The sequence below is a fragment of the Setaria viridis genome, chromosome 8 (genome assembly GCF_005286985.2).
Source record: "Setaria viridis chromosome 8, Setaria_viridis_v4.0, whole genome shotgun sequence".
In the NCBI taxonomy this organism is placed as follows: Eukaryota; Viridiplantae; Streptophyta; class Magnoliopsida; order Poales; family Poaceae; genus Setaria; species Setaria viridis.
This window is the reverse complement of record NC_048270.2, coordinates 30,213,606-30,234,558: the sequence shown is the minus strand read 5'-3', so window position 1 is coordinate 30,234,558 and position 20,953 is coordinate 30,213,606. Positions and strand designations below refer to the sequence as shown.

At 48.0% G+C, this 20,953-nt stretch overlaps 3 protein-coding genes, 1 non-coding gene and 1 pseudogene across 4 annotated transcripts; 2 read left to right on the top strand and 3 right to left on the bottom strand.

Moving 5' to 3' along the window:
- The first annotated feature begins 1,568 nt into the window (after positions 1–1,568).
- LOC117834477 (aspartic proteinase nepenthesin-1) lies at positions 1,569–2,912 on the top strand. The gene has a single exon (XM_034714042.1). It carries the CDS (start codon positions 1,569–1,571, stop codon positions 2,910–2,912), a length of 1,344 nt encoding a protein of 447 aa, XP_034569933.1.
- Positions 2,913–4,494: 1,582 nt separating this feature from the next.
- On the bottom strand, positions 4,495–6,567 carry LOC117834056 (uncharacterized). Its single transcript, XM_034713673.2, has one exon. The coding sequence runs from the start codon at positions 6,448–6,450 to the stop codon at positions 4,642–4,644; it is 1,809 nt and encodes a 602-aa protein (XP_034569564.2). The 5' UTR covers positions 6,451–6,567; the 3' UTR covers positions 4,495–4,641.
- Positions 6,450–7,711, bottom strand: LOC117834057 (receptor-like protein EIX1). Its single transcript, XM_034713674.2, has one exon. The coding sequence runs from the start codon at positions 7,510–7,512 to the stop codon at positions 6,586–6,588; it is 927 nt and encodes a 308-aa protein (XP_034569565.1). The 5' UTR covers positions 7,513–7,711; the 3' UTR covers positions 6,450–6,585.
- A 1,174-nt stretch (positions 7,712–8,885) lies between these two features.
- On the top strand, positions 8,886–13,403 carry LOC117834476 (indole-2-monooxygenase-like; annotated as a pseudogene).
- Positions 13,404–14,688: 1,285 nt separating this feature from the next.
- On the bottom strand, positions 14,689–14,827 carry LOC117834904 (small nucleolar RNA Z247). Its single transcript, XR_004635858.1, has one exon. It is a non-coding gene; the product is annotated as a small nucleolar RNA Z247 (small nucleolar RNA).
- Positions 14,828–20,953: the final 6,126 nt, after the last annotated feature.

The following is a 20,953-nucleotide window of genomic DNA, read 5'->3' as shown; positions in this document are numbered from 1 at the left end:
ACATCTTCTATAAAAGATGAGGACTAGCTTCCTCCCTTCATCTACCCACTAAAGATGAACAAATCAAGAGAAAAGAGTAATCACCCTCTAATCTCCCTCTCTCCTCTCACTTTAAGCACATGACTAGCTTCTAAGTTACAAGATAATGAGTTGCTAAGCAAAGAGGTGCTCAAATAACCAGCCCCCCATCCCTATTTATAATTCAGGATGAAAGACAATACTACCCTTCCAGCTACAACTAGGATAACTACCCACGCAGGAGCATTTTGGTCTAAGTTTTTATCCGTACATCGGACGGACACGCCGTCTTCACGACTTTGCTTCGCCTCGACGCAAGCTTCGCGATGACGTCACGTGCCCTCCTTCTCGAAGTTCCGGCCGCACCGAGCTCGCCCTCGGTTTTGAGGCCCAAACCGGGAAACCTGCCTGCGCGGTGGTTTTGAGGCCCAAACCACCCAAACCGTCCATCTTCGCTTGGCCGCCACGCGACCTCCTCGATGTTGACGCATGTCCGGCCTCCGCCAAGCCTCCCGCTCGACTCGACCGACGTCGTATCTATCCCGTCATGTCCTCTCGCCGTTCCGTGCACCATGCGGACCGCCCATGACTTCGCCTGGACTCCTCGGGTCCATCGGTCCAAGCCTACTCGCGTTCATCCTTCACTGCCCTTGGTCCATCGGCATGAAACTTTCGCTTAACCTTCACCGCACGCCGTCGACAGCCATGTTGCATCCTACACCTGCACATCACAAGCCAAGAGCAACATCAAACCAACACAATGTTATCAATCACTCATGATCCAAGGATGACTACCATTGGTCCTCACTATTTTTTATATTTTAGATTAAAAAGATCAGAATAAAAAATTTACTGGCGTTAATGGGCCTTTGGAACCGGCGCCATTATATGCCGGCACGGATGATCTGACACTTATGAAGAGTTTTCGAGTAGTGTATCATGTGTCTGACTTAGGTGTCTTCTTTTTGCTGTTTTAACATGGTGCAAGAATCATATGCAACTACATATTACTAGGAGGAGACTATGTGTACCACGTGTGAGATTGATTGGAACAGCTTGCACCTCGTGGTGCTTTGTATGTTTATGATGTATAAACAAGGCCGGCCCAAGCCAAGGCCAAAACATTTACAACAAGGACTCTAGACAGTCTGTGTTCCATAATTACGATGTCCTGTTCGGACTACGGATCTGAATCACGAATCCTAGAGACCGATATCGTAGTGTATTCTAACACAGATTTCCTCTAGTACTAACTCACAGCAGCGACAAATGGCGGTGCCAGATTTAGACGCCAGAGTCTCAACTCCAAAGTACTAGGGGTTGGGCTGTTAGATCCAATCATATGACTTACTTGATTACTTCCACTCTATAGGTTTCTCTGCTCCTGATGATGACATCTACGTCTTATGCTCAATGTCGATAAGAAAGCTCTCCTATAAATAGGTTTTGCATGTTTAACCCTGACTCTTGAAGCCCAGCTAGCAGAGCACTTACAAATGTACTCTTAGTCTCGAGCTTTGCATCAGTCATCCATGCTCATGCTCAGACGCATGGGTCCCATTCCCAGGCAGTTCCTAATAACCTTATTCTTGCTTGCCTTTGCATCATCGCACAGCTCGGCGGCGCCACCAACGTCCGGCTACCGCTCCACGCTCACCCACGTCGACTCCAAAGGCGGCTTCAACAAGGCCAAGCTCATGCGCCGAGCCGCTGACAGAAGCCGCCACCGTGCAGCCACGATGCAGCTATCAGTCTATTCCACAACATCTACCAGCTCGGACACCCGTCCCACCAGGCTCTACTCGGGCCAAGCCGAGTACCTCATGGAACTCGCCATCGGGACGCCGCCGGTGCCGTTCGTCGCGCTCGCCGACACCGGCAGCGACCTGACCTGGACGCAGTGCGAGCCCTGCAAGCTGTGCTTCGCGCAGGACACGCCCATCTACGACCGCAACGCCTCGTCGAGCTTCTCCCCGGTGACGTGCTCCAGCGACGCGTGCCTGCCCGTATGGAGCCACAACTGCTCCGCCACCACGCCCTGCAAGTACCGCTACGTTTACGGCGACGGCGCCTACTCGGCCGGCGTCATGGGCACGGAGACGCTCACCTTCGGCTCTAGCTACGGCCAAGCACCGCCCGTCTCCGTCGGCGGCATCGCGTTCGGCTGCGGCGTCGACAATGGTGGGCTCTCGTACAACTCCACCGGCACGGTTGGTCTAGGCCGTGGGAGCCTGTCCCTCGTGGCGCAGCTCGGCGTCGGCAAGCTCTCCTACTGCCTCACAGACTTCTTTGACATCAGCCTGGGCAGCCCAGTCCTGTTCGGCTCCCTCGCCGAGCTGGCCGACCCCAGCGGCGGCGCCGCCGTGCAGTCGACGCCGCTTGTGCAGAGCCCACAGAACCCCTCCTGGTACTACGTCTCCCTCGAAGGTATATCGCTCGGCGACGCTCTCCTGCCGATCCAGAACGGCACCTTCGACCTGCGCGCCGACGGCACCGGGGGGATGATCGTGGACTCCGGCACTATCTTTACTTCCCTCGTCGAGAGTGCTTTCAGGGTGGTCGTGGACCGCGTGGCCGACGTGCTCGGCCAGCCGGTGGCGAACGCCTCAAGCCTGGACAGCCCTTGTTTTCCGGCTCCGGCCGGTGCGTGGCAGCTCCCAGACATGCCTGATATGGTGTTGCACTTCGCCGGCGGTGCGGATATGAAGCTGCACAGGGACAACTACATGTACTTTGACCAAGAGGAGTCGTCGTTCTGCTTGACCTTTGCTGGGAGTCCTGGGCCGGCGTCGACTTCCGTGCTGGGGAATTTCCAGCAGCAGAATATACAGATGCTGTTTGACATCACCGTAGGGCAGTTGTCGTTCGTGCCCACCGACTGCAGTAAGCTCTGAAGTCTGGAGCATATAGTAATAGTTGCTGAATCCTTGCTTTGAATATTTCGACATCTTGTTGTTTCTGTTTCTTGAACACTTGATGCAGTACTTTCTTGCGGCCAATGAATGTCTTGTTGGTTGATGTGAGTTGTTCTAACTTCTAACTAGTTCTTTATCAAAAAAGTTTTAGCTAGTTCCTCTAGACTCTAGTAGACTAGTAGTTACCACTTACAACGAGGATCGATGCAATACTTTTGAGAAACCAATGGAGGTTTACTCTCTTTTGTGATGAGCGATTGAAAATATGAGTGATTTGAGGTGCTTCTTGGCTTATGATGTGTAGATGTTAGATGTAATACAGTGGTTGACACCAAGCAGTAAAAGTCGCGTTAGTGTTCATGCCGAGAAGAGACAGTGCGCGGTGAAGGACGAACAAGGGCTTGAAACCGAGGGATCTTGGAGGAGTCTGTTCGAGACCATGGTGGTTTACATCGTGCATATGAAGAGTAAGAGTACGTGGTAATGAAGACATCATCGGCCAAGTCAAGGAAGAAGACAATGGAAAGCTCGAGTAGGTTGTCGATGCGTGGTAGTGCGAAAAATTTGAAGCTATGAAGGCTTGGCTTGAGGTCTGACACACGCCTACACCCAGGAGGATGTATAATGGCTACATGGAGATAAAAAGTTTGAGCTTTGGGCCACAAAACCATTGACGTGGCGGGTTTTCAGTTCATTTGGTAGTTCCCTTCCTATGTGCTTGAGAGAGAGGGGGAGGGAGGATGGGGGGACAAGAGATGATGAATATTGAAATCTTGATCTACCTTGTATAGGTGAATTTAGGTGAATTCATCGTGAGATTTGCAAATTCTCCAGAGATTTCATGCCTACAATATCAAATAAGTGCACACTAGAAATATATTTCATGATGGATCTAACGATAGTCATTTAATGTCATAAATATTATTATTCTTTTCTATACATTTGCTCAAACCTAGGCCTTGTTTAGTTGCCCAATTTTGAGGTGCTAAAATTACTATAGCAACACTGCAGCGTTTCGTTTGTATTTGTGAATTATTGTCCAAACATTGACTAATTAGGCTCAAAAGATTCGTCTCGCAAAGTACAACAAAACTGTGCAATTAGTTTTTAATTTTGTCTACATTTAGTACTCCATGCATGTACCGCAAGTTTGATGTGATGGGGAATCTTCTTTTTGCATAGTGCCAAAGTTGGGATTTGAGGGTGAACTAAACAAGGCCCTAGAATTATTTGGCTTATAACAAACTCAGGAATCCATGTATTTTAGGAGGAGAGAGTTATATATTTTTGCAGGATTCACTATATACTTGGATGTGCACTGTTAGGCTTTGATGCTTTTGGCAACTGCTAATAAAACATACGGGATACTGTTTTTTTTCCTGAACATTAACATACGGGATACTGTTGTTGTTGGCTACCCCAGTAACAATGCATCTGACACTGCATAAGTGACAGGTTCACATACAGTGCGGGTGACACACTCACAATGTTTATTTAGTACTTGTCAGTGAATATTACAAACAGATCAGGCACACCCTTGCTCTATCTTATTTCGCACGAAACAAAAATGAAACAAAACAACTACACATTGTGATCGACACACTGCGCAAAGAGCCAAGGATTGTCCACCATAGTTATTCAACCAAAGTAATTTATGGATATCTTCCTCGTCAATCTTGCTCAAGTAACAACCACAAACAAGTATGCCTTATTTGCTATACGAGTTATCAAGTAGGTCAAAGTATGCAACACTCCACCGTTTCTTGAATAACAACGCACAGAAAACCATCCAAATACCCACTATAAACCCACACCCAAGTCCAAGATAAAAAAAGTCTGCACCTGCTTCATTTGTTCTCAGGTGACTATGGATTGATGTTTCATTGCTGGAACAACCCTTTATGAGAGGAGGCCCACAAAGACCAATGTTGCCAGCATACATAGATGGATTTGATGCATACAGGCTGTCAAGCTGTGGTCCAGAAGGTATTCCTCCTGTTAGATTGTTGTATGACAAGTCCAAGTAACTTAAGAATGCCAAATTTGACATACTCGCTGGTATTTCCATAGAAAGATCGTTTCTTGAAAGGTCTAGTGATTCTAGTGATCGCATCGCCCCAATCTTATGAGGAATATTTCTGCTGAAGTGGTTATGTGAGAGATTCAAATTTACCAACGCATCAAGATTGATTATTTCTTCTGGAATTTCACCTGACAAATTATTTAAAGATAAGTCAATGCTCAACATTTTCATATTCAAAATACGACTACTAGTACCATAGTTGAGTTCTTGCCCCTTTGTAACTGCAGACAATTCAACGCTATGATATTCATCAGGTACTGAGTAAAAGCCACAATAGGACGGTTGTTGAGGATACTTTATTGTTGAATGTTTCTCTCTCATTGCTGTTAAATTCAACATGTTCCTGGGCAAAGAACTAGATATACTATTATCTGCTATATCCAAATATTGAAGGCATCCAAGACTTGTGATGCTCACCGGAATATTCCCGGAGAACATGTTGTGGCTTAACCGTATAAATTGCAACCCCACCAGGTCTCCAATCCACGTTGGCAGTCTTCCTGAGAACTTATTCCATGCTAAGTCAAGAAATTGCAAGTTCGTTGAGTTTTGCACAAAAGAATGGAACTCACCAGACAAATTATTGTTACTTAACTCTAATGTCGTAAGCATGGTCATCCCAAAGCATGGGGGAATCTCTCCTTCAAACAAGTTGTTGGCTAAGTCCAATGTCATCAATCCCTTGCATTTGCAGATGTATTTGGGAATAGGGCCAGTTATGCGGTTGGAGAATAACGACAACTCTGTTAATTTTGGAGCTCCAAAATCTACGGGCAGAGGTCCCAACACCGAGTTCATGGAGATGTCCAAGCGGGTTAGGTTCGGTGGCAGTCGTGATATCTGACCTGTTAAATTGTTGGAACTCAAATGGAGTCTTTCCAGCGACATGATTTCCATATTTCTTGGCAGATCTCCAGTTATTTGATTGTTGGCAAGGTTCAAATATACAGAATTTGAGAAGGCATTACAGAACCAATGTGGAATCCGGTCGTTTATACTCGTGCCCGAAATATCAAGAAAAAGAATGTCCACCATCCATCGCAGCCAGGCAGGAAACAGGGGACCCAATTGGCAAGATGCAAACTGTGCATTACGTAGTCTAAAGCGAGGCTGCCATTCTGAGCTGACCTCAACCTTCAAGGAGGTGTAAGATAAGTCTATGTATTGCAAGCTCTCTAAGCCACCAAAGTGTTTCTCTGTGATCACACCGTCCAATAATCCATTGTTGCGTAGATATAGGTTGGTCAAATTTGTGAGTGCACCTATCTCATCAGGTACACCTCCAGTAAAATTGTTACTAGAGAGGTCCAGGGTCTTTAAACTAGTGAAATTTCCCAAAAATCTCGGGAGGAGTCCAGTAATGTTGTTGTGACTGAGGTCAAGAATGACTAAACCGGTGAAATGTTGCAAAAAATCTGGTAGTACCCCAAACATTTGGTTTGATTGAAGGTTCAGCTCCTGCAAGCATACATGATTCGATGCGTAGGACCCTCAAGTTGCATAGATTCTTCAAATTTATCATCGGCGCGCTGATTGTTGTGTACGATAAATCTAGGTATTGCAAGGATATCATGGTTCCCAGTGCTTCAGGAAGTTGACCATACATGCTGGTATGTGGAAGGTTAATGTACCTAAGGCTTGTAGGTTCCAGAACCAACACGATGCGATTGGGTGGTGGAAGTAGTTTTCTGAGAGATCTAGCCACTCAAGATTAGTAAGATTAAGGCGCGGTAGCGACTGATTTGAACTTGCAAGCAAGCAGTCAGAAAGATCAAGGAATTTCAGAGAAGGAATCATGTTCACTACATGTGCCCAGTTAGCTGTTGCGCTGAGGTTTACTGAATTGAAGTTAAGATACTGTAGATGTCGTAGACCTGTTAACCATGATATATCCAACGATAATGTACCTTGCGTACCGGAGATGTCGAGAAATTGCAACTTGGACAGGTTGCCAAGGTGTGTAGGCACCCCACCAGAAAATGGTATGCCAGATAGGTTCAGATACTTCAATCTCTTGAAAGAGCCCAAAAACTCTGGAATACCTCCAGTGGAACCCTCCAAGCTGTTCATGCTAAGATCAAGGTACTCCAGATGCCCCAGTGAAAGCAAAGAACGACTTATCTTGCCGACGAGCGCACGACCATCATAGAGATCGGCGTTTCGAAGCCGAAGCTCCATGACATGGCCGCCAGTCCCGTTGCTGCAGCGGACGCCTCTCCAGCGGCAGCAGTCGTCCATCCCATGGACACCTCCTCGTCGTCGTCTCCACGAGGCGAGAACGCCCGCCGGGTCGCTCGTGACGCCTTGCTTGAACGCCAGCAGCGCGTCCATCTCGTGCGGCATGCAGCTCGCGCCAACCCTAGAACGACCTGCTGCAGGTTGGGGCAGCTGCACTCCTCTTGTGAGAACGACGAAGAAGCTGCAGATGGCCGCTGCCAGAAGCAGCACGGGCGCGGCGGCTGAGCCACGCATGCTTGATCCCCTCCTGGTTGCCATTATGGCTTCTTGTTGTCACTTGTCAGTTCGATCTTCACCAGGTTGTGTAATAGTGGTTCGCTCGCCGGCGCGGCCGGTCGTCGTGTGATCAATTGTCTACTGTTAGTCGTCAGTCGTCGGCCGGCGTTCATCGCGTCGTGGTCGCCGACTGCGACAGCGCGCGCTTCGTGCCTTCTTCGTTAGTTCGTTTGTCATCTCGTACTGAGCCGAAGCCAAACACCAGCGGCGAGTGTTTGGCATCATTTACAAGTTTGGCGTAATTTGGCTGCATCTCCGCTTGCGGAAGACAATACGGCTCCATCTTGCTGGTTGGTTCGGTCGCCACGGACATGCGTCGTCGGCCATCTGGCAGTGTCGCAGCTAGCAGACGTGCAGTGCGGTACGGGCGCAGAGAATTTTTTTTCCCTTGAATCATTGGGCGCGTCGATTGGTTGTATCTAATGCGCAGAGAAATTTTTTTTTGTTACTGCAACAGTAACGCCAGCAACGTCCTCGGCTCGTTCGCGAAAGGAGTAGCTAGATGGAGCTGCTGCCCTGTGCATGTGTGAACACGAGGAAACCGCTACCTGCAGCTGCGGTAGCGGAAGCGTGTGGAATGGTTTGCCATTCAAGCCTTAGCTCCCACTAACCTGAATTGTCAATTTTGCCAAGTTGCCATGTTGCGTTGAAGTCGTTAGTAGCTCCTAGCATGCCGGTTTTGATTTCTTTGGATCATTGATGAATGTTACAAAAAAAATTCATCCGGCCATGATATGATCCTTGGGGCCAGACACATTAGAAAAAATGGAAATCCAAGAAATTATTGGAAAGCAAAATGTCTTATCATCAATTTGAATACAAACTTCGTCATTACTATACCGTCGACAACAACAAAATTCGATATATATGTATGGAGAAAGCGATGATAATGAATGTGGAAAATAGTTGGAACGGCTTGACCTTTAGGGTCGCCTAGGCTTTCATTATATAGTCCAGGTTCATGGAGTCCTAATCCTAGTCCTAGTTACATAATCTAAAGGAGACCTACTCAATCTACAATGTCCTTGTTCTAGTCTTATTATTAGAAACAGTAAAATGCATGAGCGGCCTCTAAACTTGTCCACATGTGTTATTTAAGTCCACAAACTTGTAAAACACAGATCTAGATCCCCAAACATGCTATTTGTACCACGGGATCTTTAGATTTGCCTCAAACCGCTTACGTGGCATGCTGATTGGGCGATGACTTGTACCTGATGTGTGGTGTTCACGTGTCAGCCCCATCTATCCCCTCTTATCCAATTTTTCCTTCCACCCTCTCTCTAACAGCACCGGGGAAGACCAGCAGTGAACGCCCCTGTTTGTTACCTCAGCAGCTCGCCTCCGCATCCCTCATGCTGGAGTTGGCATCAAGGAGTGAGTCCACTGGAGCAGGGCGTGCTCCCTGACAACCTAGTGGAGATTTGGTGAGGAAATCCATGGCTGCATGTTGGAGATGGAGCCAAACTGCTGCTCATGTGCTTATTGTCACACTACTATAATCGCGAATTACCTTGATGGCCTAAAACCCCCAAAGAATATAGGATTACTGCCAAGGTAATTGTTCTTGTTAGCCGACTGCCAAGCAAAGGTAGCCATGTATAGAGAGCCAAAGAAAAATGATCGACTTGGCGGCTGACTGCCAAGAATTATTTTCTTAGCCAAGATAACTAGGATGATGTTAAAAATTTTAATGCGCCAAGGAAGGTTACATCCGCTAAGTAAACTCCTTTTCTTGGCAGCCGTGGACTGCCAAGTAAGCATCTTTCCTTGGTTGCCTTCGACTGCCAAGATAAAGCATTGGCACGAAGAGATAAAGATAGAGATATGATCGTTTAAATATGCACGGGGAACTTGTACTAGGAATTAGTTTGTTCCGTTGTAACCAACTAGAATTAGTTCAGAAGCATATCTGGAACCCTGCTCCCCAGCTATATAAGGTAGGTAGGGACATCCCCCTAAAAATGCAAGTTATATTCGATACACTATATGCTGAGAATACAAACCCCAAGCACAGGATGTAGGGTATTACACCTATTCGGTGGCCCAAACCTGATTAATTCTCCATGTTTATTCATATAGCTCTAGACCTGACGATTCCCTCTAAACAATTTACCACCTTGGGTAGCCTTGTGGTGGACTACCGAATCTTCGCCTGACAAGAGGTGTCAGTTCACGGGTTTTGCTACCTGAGTTGAGGCCCCACAACGCGCTCATGACCCAGTCGTGCCCACAGATGACGAGATTTGGCAGCTCTTTGTGCAGCCTCTTCTTTCGGGCACCCCACGATCTCTGGATCTCTTGACTTCTAAGGCATACATTGTGCACAACGCCTTCAACAAGTCGTCATTTTTTTGAGTAGGGAACACCGAGTCGATCTTTCAACATCGTTGACCTTTTCTTGTGTGAGCTCGAGAATGCTATTATGGATGGGATGACCATGAACCGTCCAGCAGCCATACGCTCACTGGATTAGATGGATTTTGGCTTCACTGCAGGCTCGCCAGTACATTCCCCATTTGGAGCGCTCCAGGTTGGCTTTAAAGTTCTATAGCTCATTCGCACCGAACGACACTCGCAGAGGTTCACAAGGGTTGCGTCATGCACGAGTGCAGATTGAGGAGCGGCGCAGACGATCCTGCGGACAAACGACCACGTCTTTGCGTTGCGGCCGACGACCTGCATGGTGATCCAGGACCTCATGTATGGGTCGATGGACATCGGTTTTGCCCTCAAGAAGGTGCTGTCATATTGCCTCGCCCGCAAAGAAGAGGTAGTATCATTTTTGGTAACGTATATACAGCATCCATATGCATACGAAACTAGATAAAATCCGTTCGACTATAGGTTTGCTTGGTGATGGCGAAGCTTCGGGCGGCGGCAGGTGCGGGCATGGAGGTGGACGTCAGCGAGATGATGAACGCGTTTTTGAATGATATCGCATGCCGTGCTGTATCTGGCAAGTTCTTCAGGGTAGAAGACCGGAACAAGCTCTTCCGGGAGCTCGTTGAGTGGAACGCTGCCCTGTTTACGGGATTCAGCCTCGAAAACTACTTTCCAGGTCTTGCCAATTCGCTACGTATCTTCACAAGGTTAGTGAACAAGAATGCGCAGAAGGCACACAAGAGATGGGACTAGTTGCTTGAAACGATAATATGTGACCACGAGCGACGAAGAGCCAAGCAACTCCATGGTGACAGTGCTGAGCAAGAAGAGAGTGCAGATTTCATCGATGTGATGCTAGCTGTTCAGGAGGAGTACGGTATCACCAGAGAACAAATAAAGGGCATCTTGATGGTGAGTGAGTAGTTTCCAGTGTTATATTTTTTTATTCAGAGAGAAGAGAACTAGCTATAGCTAACTTTCCCATTGGCCTACTGAAACCATGGGCATTTAGGATATGTTCGATGCAGGCACAGGCACGTCATATCTTTAACTGACGAAACTTGCGGACAAAATATGATTAGAGATTGGGCCACGTCACCTACATTTCTCGGCCATCAGATCTTGATACCGTTCAGCGCAGGCACAATCCACACGAGCTGGCGTTTCTAGAGCCTTCGTCCTCAGCACGCCTGCCGCGTCGCCCGTCGGCTTCCGCCCTCCGTTTGCCTCGCGGTGCTCACGTCTTCCTCTTCCCGCAGCGGTGCCCGTGCGTCCCGGCCCCGCACCGCAAGCTGCCATCCGCCCCTGCCTGCAGCGTCATCCACCTGCTCATCACCGTCGCCTCGATCTTCCTGACGGAGAGCCGGAGATCCGGCGTATCTCTTCCCCACCCGCGGAGAGCCACCTCTACAACAGCAATGATCCAAGGTGGCACGGTGGCTGCGTAGGCCTTGGCGATGCGGCCGCTCACTTTGCACGTTGGGGCCTCAGGGCGCTTCTGGACGCCCAGCTCGTGCCGCCATGTGGCCTTGGAGCCGTGGGGTGGGGAGAGGTATGGTCCTATGGTCGCGGGTGCACGGAGGAGCCAAGCGGCCGGTGCTGTGCCGTGGGTGCAGCCCACACTGGCACCGTGCAAGGTCACCGAGATTCGATCGAGCTCGAGCGCAGCCCTCTCGGACTTCGTGCGACGCCCGTGGCTGACTGGCTGGAGGCCAACGCTGGCGCCGAGCGCGCCTGGACGGGAAACGCCTCCTCCATCTGCATCTCCCTCCGCTCGTCCCATAGCTCACTGCCGCCGCTCTCGAGTCTCGAAGGAGCCCCGATGTCCGGGCCAGCCCACGCGAGGCTCGCGCGATGCATAACGGCATAAGACGAGCGCCATAGAGCTCACCCGCCAGCGCCCCTACAATCGGAGATGCACGACGCAGGTGTTGCTCACTGAATAGCTGGTGTTTTCAGAGAGCTGAGTAGCTTTTGTGTCCTGATGCTTCATTCATACTTTCGTCAGATATGGTTGCTTGGGAGCCCAGCTGCTGTGAAATTGTTTCGGATGCACAAAGCCGCTTACTGTTGCTACGAGAATGGAATTCATTTTTCTGGATCTGCTAATTATCACATAGAGATACATAAAGCAATAGGAGTAGATATGACCTTAGTATCCAATAAGACATTTAAGTTCTGATGACAACCGCATTTTTTTGTAATTAAGTATATAAATTTGAATTTTCTAAACACCATATACAGCTGCCAGCTTTGCCTCGCTCCAGACAATGTGAATTTGATTTCATATGTATTCAAAGAAAGCTATCTGGGACTTCATAACGTTTTACTCAAGGCAGTTGTTATGCTACTACTACAGTTATTAGTCGCGACTAATTCATGAAGTAACTTTGGGAGGTCGAAGAATATCTTTGGGGTCTATGTTCGTTGCCCATCAAGAAGATTTCTTTAGGTTTGGACTTTCTGCTTACTATAAGCAGCAGATAACTATGGGAGAGCAATGTTTCTAAACATGCATGTTAGTAATTGTGTTTTACTTTTGCGGTTATTCCTTAATGCAATCCTATCATCTGGGGTAGCAACACATGCGAGACCCTCTGTTAGGTTAATTTGATCTGATTGTTATTGTTTATAGTCATTCTTCTTCCGGTTCGAACAGCAGTTTCCTGAACAAAATCTTGACAAAGTCCAACTTTTTATTAGCCAAGTACAAGAACGGTTCAGACCAAAACATTGACGCCCAGAATTATGTTAATCTTTGTGACAACAATGAAGAAAACTGGTGTCGCTCTCTGCCAGTCTATTAGCTCTACATGGACTGGCCTACTCGTAGGGCGCGGCAAAGCCGCGCTTGACTTTCTAGTTTGGTACTTGAACTTGGCATGGTTGAGCTCATGCGCAACCCTCGTCTCATGACCAAGCTACAAGCGGAGGTGAGGAATATGACACCAAAGGGTCAAGAAATGGTCAAGGAACAGGACCTTGCTAGCATGGCATATCTGAGAGCCGTCGTGAAGGAGACGCTAAGGTTACACCCACCAGCTCCACTCCTCATGCGTCGTCGCCAATCCATGGGTAACTGTGATATTGATGGCTATACAATCCCCCCTAGAACTAGGGTCATCATCAACACATGGGCTATCGGCAGAGATCAAGAGTCATGGGAGCAGGCAGAGGACTTCATTCCGGAGAGGTTCGTTGATGGTGGCAGCGCCGCTGCCATTGACTTTAAGGGTAATGACTTTGAGTTCCTACCGTTTGGAGCTGGCCGAAGAATGTGCCCTGGCCTCAACTTTGGGTTGGCCACTGTGGAGATCATGCTGGCCAACCTCATGTACTGTTTTGATTGGGAACTCCCGCCTGGCATGGAGAAGGAGGATATCGATATGACGGAGGTGTTTGGATTGACGGTACATCGAAAGGAGAAACTCATCCTTGTTCCAAAAAGCCATATGATAATGCTGTTCGCGCCATGCGTGCTAAGCTGATGCGCGGTTTTATCCTAACTGAGTAATGATATCTAAAAATTGTGCTCGTGATCGAATGTACTGCATGTGATAATATGAGCATCCATATATGTAACTGTAACACTATGTATGTGTGTGTGCGTGTGTCCATGCCAGATATCGAATTGTGTAGTTGTACTACCATAATGCATGCATATCTATTCACGTACGAGTGGCCAATATGACCGCCGGACCGGTGGAAATGGGTCTTTCACTGCTGGTTCATGAGACCAACTGGTGGCGACACGTCCATTTTTTTTTTAGGGTCAACGTCACCTGGTTGCGATACGTCCATTTTTTTTGGTACGTTCTTCCGCTGGCCACCGGAAGCTCCATAAGCGCGTGTCTTCCTTGCACGCCGACCAGAGCCGGCCATGGGAAGCGGCCGGGGCATGTTGTTGAACGCGACGTCATTTCGGTGCTTCCACAACTGCCAGCAAATGAGTGGGAGGAGGGTGTTGAAGTGTTTGACTTGTACCGTTTCCGGGCGCTGGACCATCCAGAGCGTAGAAGCAGCGCATCCGGAGACATCGAAGCCGAGATCATGCCAAGCTTTCTTAGCAAAGGAGCAGGCGAATATGAGATGATTGCAGTCTTCTTCAGCCGCGGAGCAGAGGGCACAAGTGGCATTGTCAATCACGTTCTTCGCCAGGAGATTGGTTCGGCACTGGATGCGTTCTTGTATCAGGAGCCATGTGAAGAACTGAAACCGGGGCGGTGTACGGTTCTTCCAGACGAAGTCAGGGAAGCTGCAGGTTGGAGCGCCCAGCGTCGTCATAACAAGGCGGTAGACCGGCCCGGCACGCAGTGTGCCCCCCTTCCCAGCGAGCAGGGAGGTTCGCCGATCGTCCCCGGCCCTGAGGTTCACCGCGGTCAGCATCTGCCGTGCTTTGCAAAGCTCAACTTGGGCCCTCTGGGTGAGCCGGCCGGAGTACCAGGTATCGTTCCAGGCCGTTGTTGACCACCGCGCTGACAGACATTTCCTTGTCAGTTGCATGGCTGTAGAGCAGAGGAAATTGGTCCATCAGATGACCTCCGAGAGCCATCGATCAAGCCAGAAGGATGTGGCGTCACCGTTGTTCACTTCGCAGACCATCACGGCCCTGTACAGGATGAGTAGACTTTCGATATCGTGCCAATGCGCCCCGGTGACTTCCACTAGATTCACCACGGCCACGAGGTTTGTAGCCTCCCCGACCTTTGGATGCTAAATTGGTCGAGGATTGGTAGTGACCACCTGAGCGCTGATCAAACATGTCCAAGCACATCTCATATGTCATGACTTAAGCATAAAAGTCATTGATAGAGATGGGATCTGACCGGCCCAATACTGAGGAGACAATGGGATTGTATTCAAAATCAAGACCATTCAAAATAAAGGATACCATCTCATCATTGTCAATAGGCTTCCCCGCAACAGCAATTTCAACTCCTATGGCCTTCATCTTGTTGAAGTACGTTGCGATTTTCATGCTTCCCTTCTTGAGGCTTGCAAGTTGCATCCGTAGATTGGTTACTCGTGCACGTGATTGTGCCGAGTACATGTCTTCCAATGCCATCCAAACTTCGAACGATGATGTCAACGTAGCTACCTGCGCCAACATTGTGGATGATAGGGAGTTGACGAGATGGTCGAGTACCTGTGGTCTTGCGCCAGCCAGATCTCATACGCCGGGTTGGAGATGTCGTTGTTCTTATCATCTTGGATTGTTTTTGGTGGTGCCGGAATTGAGTCGTCAAGGATTCCAAGGAGGCGAGCACCCCTGATCGGTGGCAACACCTGGGCCTTCCAAAGAATGAAGTTCTCTCTCATGAGCTTCTCGGAGACCGACAGCCCGAGAGCACTTGACGACGACGAGGAACTAGAGGCTATGGCGGTAGATGTATTTTGAGGAAGCAGCTCTGATTACCATGAATGGAATAATGGTAATTGGGTGAATGTGGCTGCCTACCTAGGCTAGCCGCGGCTGCATGTTACTATAGAGGAAATCCCCAATAGATTACATGAGTTTGATTACAACTTGTGATACAAGATACACTTTGTTTAAACCTTCTCTATCTATACAAGGTCTATCTGTAGCTAGAGGTTTAACCAATGCATCTAAGTATCCAATGCCATCACGTTCATTTGACGTGTTTACACAAGACTCTTTACAAGAGATATATCTATCTTTTAACACTCCGGCCTATCGTCATCGCTCTCGACCTCCTCCACGGATTCGTCCTCCAGGCTGTCGTCATCCTCCATGTTGGCTTCATGCTCAGATGGTGGTGTTGGCTCATCCTGAGGCTGAGGCACGGGCACAGTCGGTGCTGGCATTGGTGCGGGCTGTGGCGCGGAGCGCGAACTGCCTCCTCCATAAGAGCTGACAGAAGAGGGTGAGCTCGGCACGCCGCGCCTGCCATGCACCAACATCCTGATGTCGCAGGCCTTAGGGATCTGAGGTGCGGCGCCACGTGGCGGAGCATCGAGGATGCCCGTGCCCTTATCTTCCTCTTCGCGAAAGAGATCTCCAGGAAGTAGGGGCCTTCCTCCGTGTGGCAATGACCGGCTCGGAGCGGATCTGGCGGCTGGCAGCGGGTCTCGAGCTGGAGGATGCGAGCATGTTGAGGGGGGCGAAAGAGGTGGTGAAGGGTGGGAGGTTGAGTGGAGTGGGCGGCAGTGTCGGCATGGTGGACAACGGTGGTGTCGAGCGGGGAGTGAAAGGCACGGCGTGGATGGCAGTGCGGGAGGTGGGGAGGGGGACAGTGGGGCGGCGATGGGGGTGGGGGATTTTCTCACGGGGAGCACCATGGTGCATGAGTAGGCGTGGTGTCCGCTACCCCAGCAGATGCAGCAGCGCACAGGATTCCGGCAGTCGTGCACAAGGTGGTCGCGCGCCAGGCAGCGAAAGCAACCAGGGTGCTGGAGTGGGATGGGGGTTGGGGTGCGGCGGGGTGAAGGAGTGGGCGGTGAATGGGAAAGTAATGCGTTTAGGTAGGGTTTTGGAACGGGTGGAGTGAAGGCAGACAAGACGGGGCACGGCGGGGTTTCTTTGGTGCCCTCACACGCGGCAGGCTCGGGTTCGGGGGGCGGCTCGCCCTGACAGGGAGCAATGAAGACAGGATCCAGGGAGATCCTCTCGCGGCTCACATCCTGGGGCGTCCAGCCCGGCGCCAGCGGTTTCTTCTCCTCGGGACTCGGGAGTCAGGGGGCAAGCCGTGTTGTTCGCAGCAGTTAGGTGCGGCGTAGTAAATGCTTCTTCTTCCTTGAGCTGTGCGGCAATGGCTATGGCCTGAGCTTCCGAGCTGTGCAGGCAGAACGCAAGGTGATTGAACTTGAGGTGACCGCGCACGACGAGGAAGTTAGCGACATTACGATTAGACACCCTAGCGCGGAACACAGCACGGTGAACACAGCGATCTCTAAGCAAGTCGGGAGGGGCAGTGAAGTGGTACGAAAGCGAAACAGTACCCCCGGCCAGGAGGTCAGCTCCTTCACGACGCTGCTGGCGGCTGGGAACACGAGTGGTGGCCCGCTGCGCGTCGCCGGCGGACGGCATGAGGACGCGTGGTGTGGAGGAGTGGCGGCGGCGGTGCGCTGTGCACCGTCGCCGGGGTCGCCTGTCTCGCGAGGGGCGAGAGGCTCCATCTCGTACCGAGGTCGAGGGACAGCCTCGCCTATCTTTTCGAATGTTTCAATTTGCCTTTTCGGGCGATACGTCCGTTAACACTGCCATCTCATAACACAGACCGCCCATGGACATATCACTGCCGATTTGCAACTTGATCCAACGCTGAAAACTCATTTCCACTACCAGTTAAAACTGGCAGTGAAATATTTTTATCGCCGGTACATATTCTTGACTAGCTGTGATACCCGTTTTCACAATATTTATATATAAAAATTGAAAACAAAGCACAAATTTGATAGGAAAATAATTAATAGCAATAGAATCAAACAGTATATAGTTCAAGTTGAGGATACAAATATTAAATAAGTCCATACATAAACCACGTCCATACATCGGATCTGTTACAAAGGGACCGTATACGTACTGCTGCAGGGGACCGCCGTTCATATAGACGCTATACGTGCCGGCCAAATAAACCGTACCGGTGCTTTAAGTGCATTCGCACCTGTGTGGTTGCTGACTTACACGTGACTGACACGAATGCTAGCTGCTCAAACGTATCAGGACGGTGCATAGTGCTGCCTATCGGTGTAATTTTTGACCGATTAAATACTAACTTGAACAGTTACAGCACCTTCGAGAAGTTGAAATACTTTGTAATCTTGTTCTCAGATAGCCTCCCCTCTCTCCCTCTCCGGTGTGTGGGTGGGGGGTGGGGGCGGATTTAATTTGGAAATCTTCAATTAGTGACGTTCACACCTGCCACCATTAGACAGGTGAGGTGGTTTAATTTATGTTCTAACATTGCCATTTCTTAGCCATACGGGTACTGTAGCAATGATCTCAAACACCGGAAGTTGGAAGTTATGTAACAAAATAACCTGTGGAAGTTATATTGGTTTCCCGGCGGCGACCTGGCCACCTGGGGCCTGGCGCAGTTATGGGCCAAAGCGAGGGATGAAGAGTGACAAGGCCAATAAGATGCTGGGCTGCATTTAGATAACAAAGGAAAAGAAGGCGAGCTGGTGTCACACCCTGAAATTTTCGAATTTTAGGATATGATTAAAAAGAGTAATTGAACAGCGATTTTCTCATAATTTTAAAATTTTCCCAACATTTATTTTTCCTTATAGGAAATTTAGTATAGGAAAAATAATTGTTTGCTTTTCTAAATTAAATAATGTTGTTCTATGTCTATGCATTCATGCTGATGCATCTTGGTGTTTCTTGAGTGCAAAAGTTTGAAAAATGCATTTAGACGTTGCCCAGACCCTTGTGAGAATTTTCCATATTTTTCTGGAAATTATTCTCCTTTTCCTAAAGCTAAATCCAATTTTTGGAAGGCTTTAGAATCGTTTTCACGAGCTCCAAGTATTTTATTTGGATTCTTTGTGTCCCAATCCATCTCTGAGATTTATCTCAGATTTTTCGGAATTTTCTAGGTATTTTGCTCGCTTTAGAAAACGAGTCCGGCTATTTCTGGAATTGTTTTCGCGCAGATAAATAATATCAGAAATTCCGAAAATAAAAAGTCAACTCGAAAATATCTTTTTTTCGTGCCCGGACTATATATATATATATCACCGCGTTCGTCTCGACGCGAGGATTTCAAATCTACAAACCTTCACGAGTTGCCTCTCCTAACTCCGTAGATGTGAAGTCAAAGTTCGATCTTCATCAAACTCCGACGAGCTTTTTTGGCGAAACCGTGAACTTCCGGCGAAAACCGACACCACCATGGAGTTCCTCTCTTCGAGCTCTACGCCGTGGTGTGGTGGATTGCGTGAATCCGATGTCGGCTCCGTCGTCTTCCCCAAGTCCGGTGAGTTTTTCCGCCGCCATTGCTCATCTCTGGCCGAAGGCGAGCACACCATCTTGTTCGTCTCGTCGATATCGTTCCATTTTGTCGTTCATGCGCGAGATCGGGCTTCGTTTCTAGCTTTCCATCTTCCTCTCTCTCTCTCCTGTTTGTGCAACAATAACCATGGCCATGGCCTCCGCGTGTTTCCGTTCGCTCGCACACCGCCGCGTGCCATGCGCCGACTGTGCGCCGTCACCGGCCGTGCCCTTGGCCCCTAGCCCGGCCACCGCCGCCAGCACCACCCGCCCGGGCCTCCGCCACGCCGGAACGCCAGCAGGCCGCCGGCCAGGAGCTGCACCATGCCCCTAGCGTGAGGAAGAAGATGAGGCGTCACTTTTTCAATCTAGCCCCTGACCTCTCCTGTTTTCTTTTTCTTAATTCTTGTGTCTTGTAATTCTTTCAGTGAGGCCCCTGTAATTCTTGCATTCTTTCAATCTAATCCAAGCCTTGACCTTTTGCAGACCTAACCCCGAGTTTTCAGCTTTTCGTGAGCCCTATTCCTGATGTCTTGCAAATTTTCCTTGCTAACCCTCCAAGTCTACGGTTAATTACGTCTAGACCCCTGCAACGTCGTTTCACCCATAAATTCTACATTTGAGCTCCGTTTAACCTCGTTCAAGTTACGTTAGATACATAACAATGTAAATTACATGTTAGTGGTAATATTTTCCTTCACACATGTTTTTGAAAATAAAATTTATATTAAAATTTGATTAATGCCTGACAAACGAGTTCTTCTCTAAATAAAATCTATTTAGTGTTAACCATCATTTTTCATAATAATTGTTAATTTGATTAATACCTACTTAATACCCTCTTCTAAATAAAAGCCAATTAGGTTATATATCGGTTTTTCATAAACTAAAGTTAATTGGATTAATGCCTATCTAAATAATTCTTGCAATTAAAACCTACTTAGAGTTATACCTCGGAGTTTCATAAATTAAATTCAATTTGATTAATGTTTATTCAATTTGTTTTCTCAATAAAGTCTGTATAGGTTATATCTCGAGTTTTCATAATTAAATATTAATTTGGCTAATATAAATATAAATGTGTTTTTAATTTAATCTACTTAGTTGAACTCGAGATGTAAAGCTATACGCTTAGATGTCTACATGTATCTTATTTTCAAATTAAATGTTTAATTTGCATAAATTGTACTCAAATATTTATAAATAAAATTGGACTAAGCTTTACACCGTCTTTTCTTATGAAAATATAAATATGACTTGATTTCTAACTAAGGATATTTCTGTGAAATATCTTTACATTGCTTTTCTCAACTAAAATAAATGAAGCTTGTAGCTCTTATCTTTCTTTGGTAACTCAAAACTCTCGATAGCTTTATCTTTTCAACCATAATTTCGTTGTAAGCGTTCCTACGTCCGCGTAATCCTAGAATCGAGCCATGTTCTTTTATTACGCTCTTTTAAAGCCTGTCTTTTGTTTTGGTGCACTGCTCTTAGTTGTATTTGTTTGTTTGCTTGTATGATTGTGCCGGTGATTGCTTCGAGTAGAAGGATCGCTGTTCGAAAGCTTTGAAGATTAAGAGTTTCAATAGAGCACGAGCCGAAGAGCAGTAAGAAGTAACTTGTCGCTGGAGAAAGGCAAGTGTGTCCTTGTGCTTTTGTCCCAATAACTTTGTTTAATCACTATTGCATATGCTTGCATTAAATTTGATGGGTCCTATTAAGGTTTGCCTAGTTTTTATGATTATTCCTTGCCAACCTGGGTTTACCTTTCTGTTGGGTAGCTATGCTTAGCTGCTATACTTGGGTTATGGTAGTTCTAATGAACAACATGGTGAACTTATTCTATTTATGATATACCTTTTGTTAATACAAGATTACAATATTTAATTGGAACATGGAGCGACCACCCAGGAAAACAGTGCTACCACAAGACTAAATGGCTGTGGTCTTGGCTGAATAATTAGAAACTTTAGTCTGGGGTAATCTTACTCGTGATGAGGCAAGAGGGGGGACTAAGTCATTGCATTACCGGCCTATGATAGGTTGTGCACGCCAGACACCGAAACCTTAGTGGGTTACCAC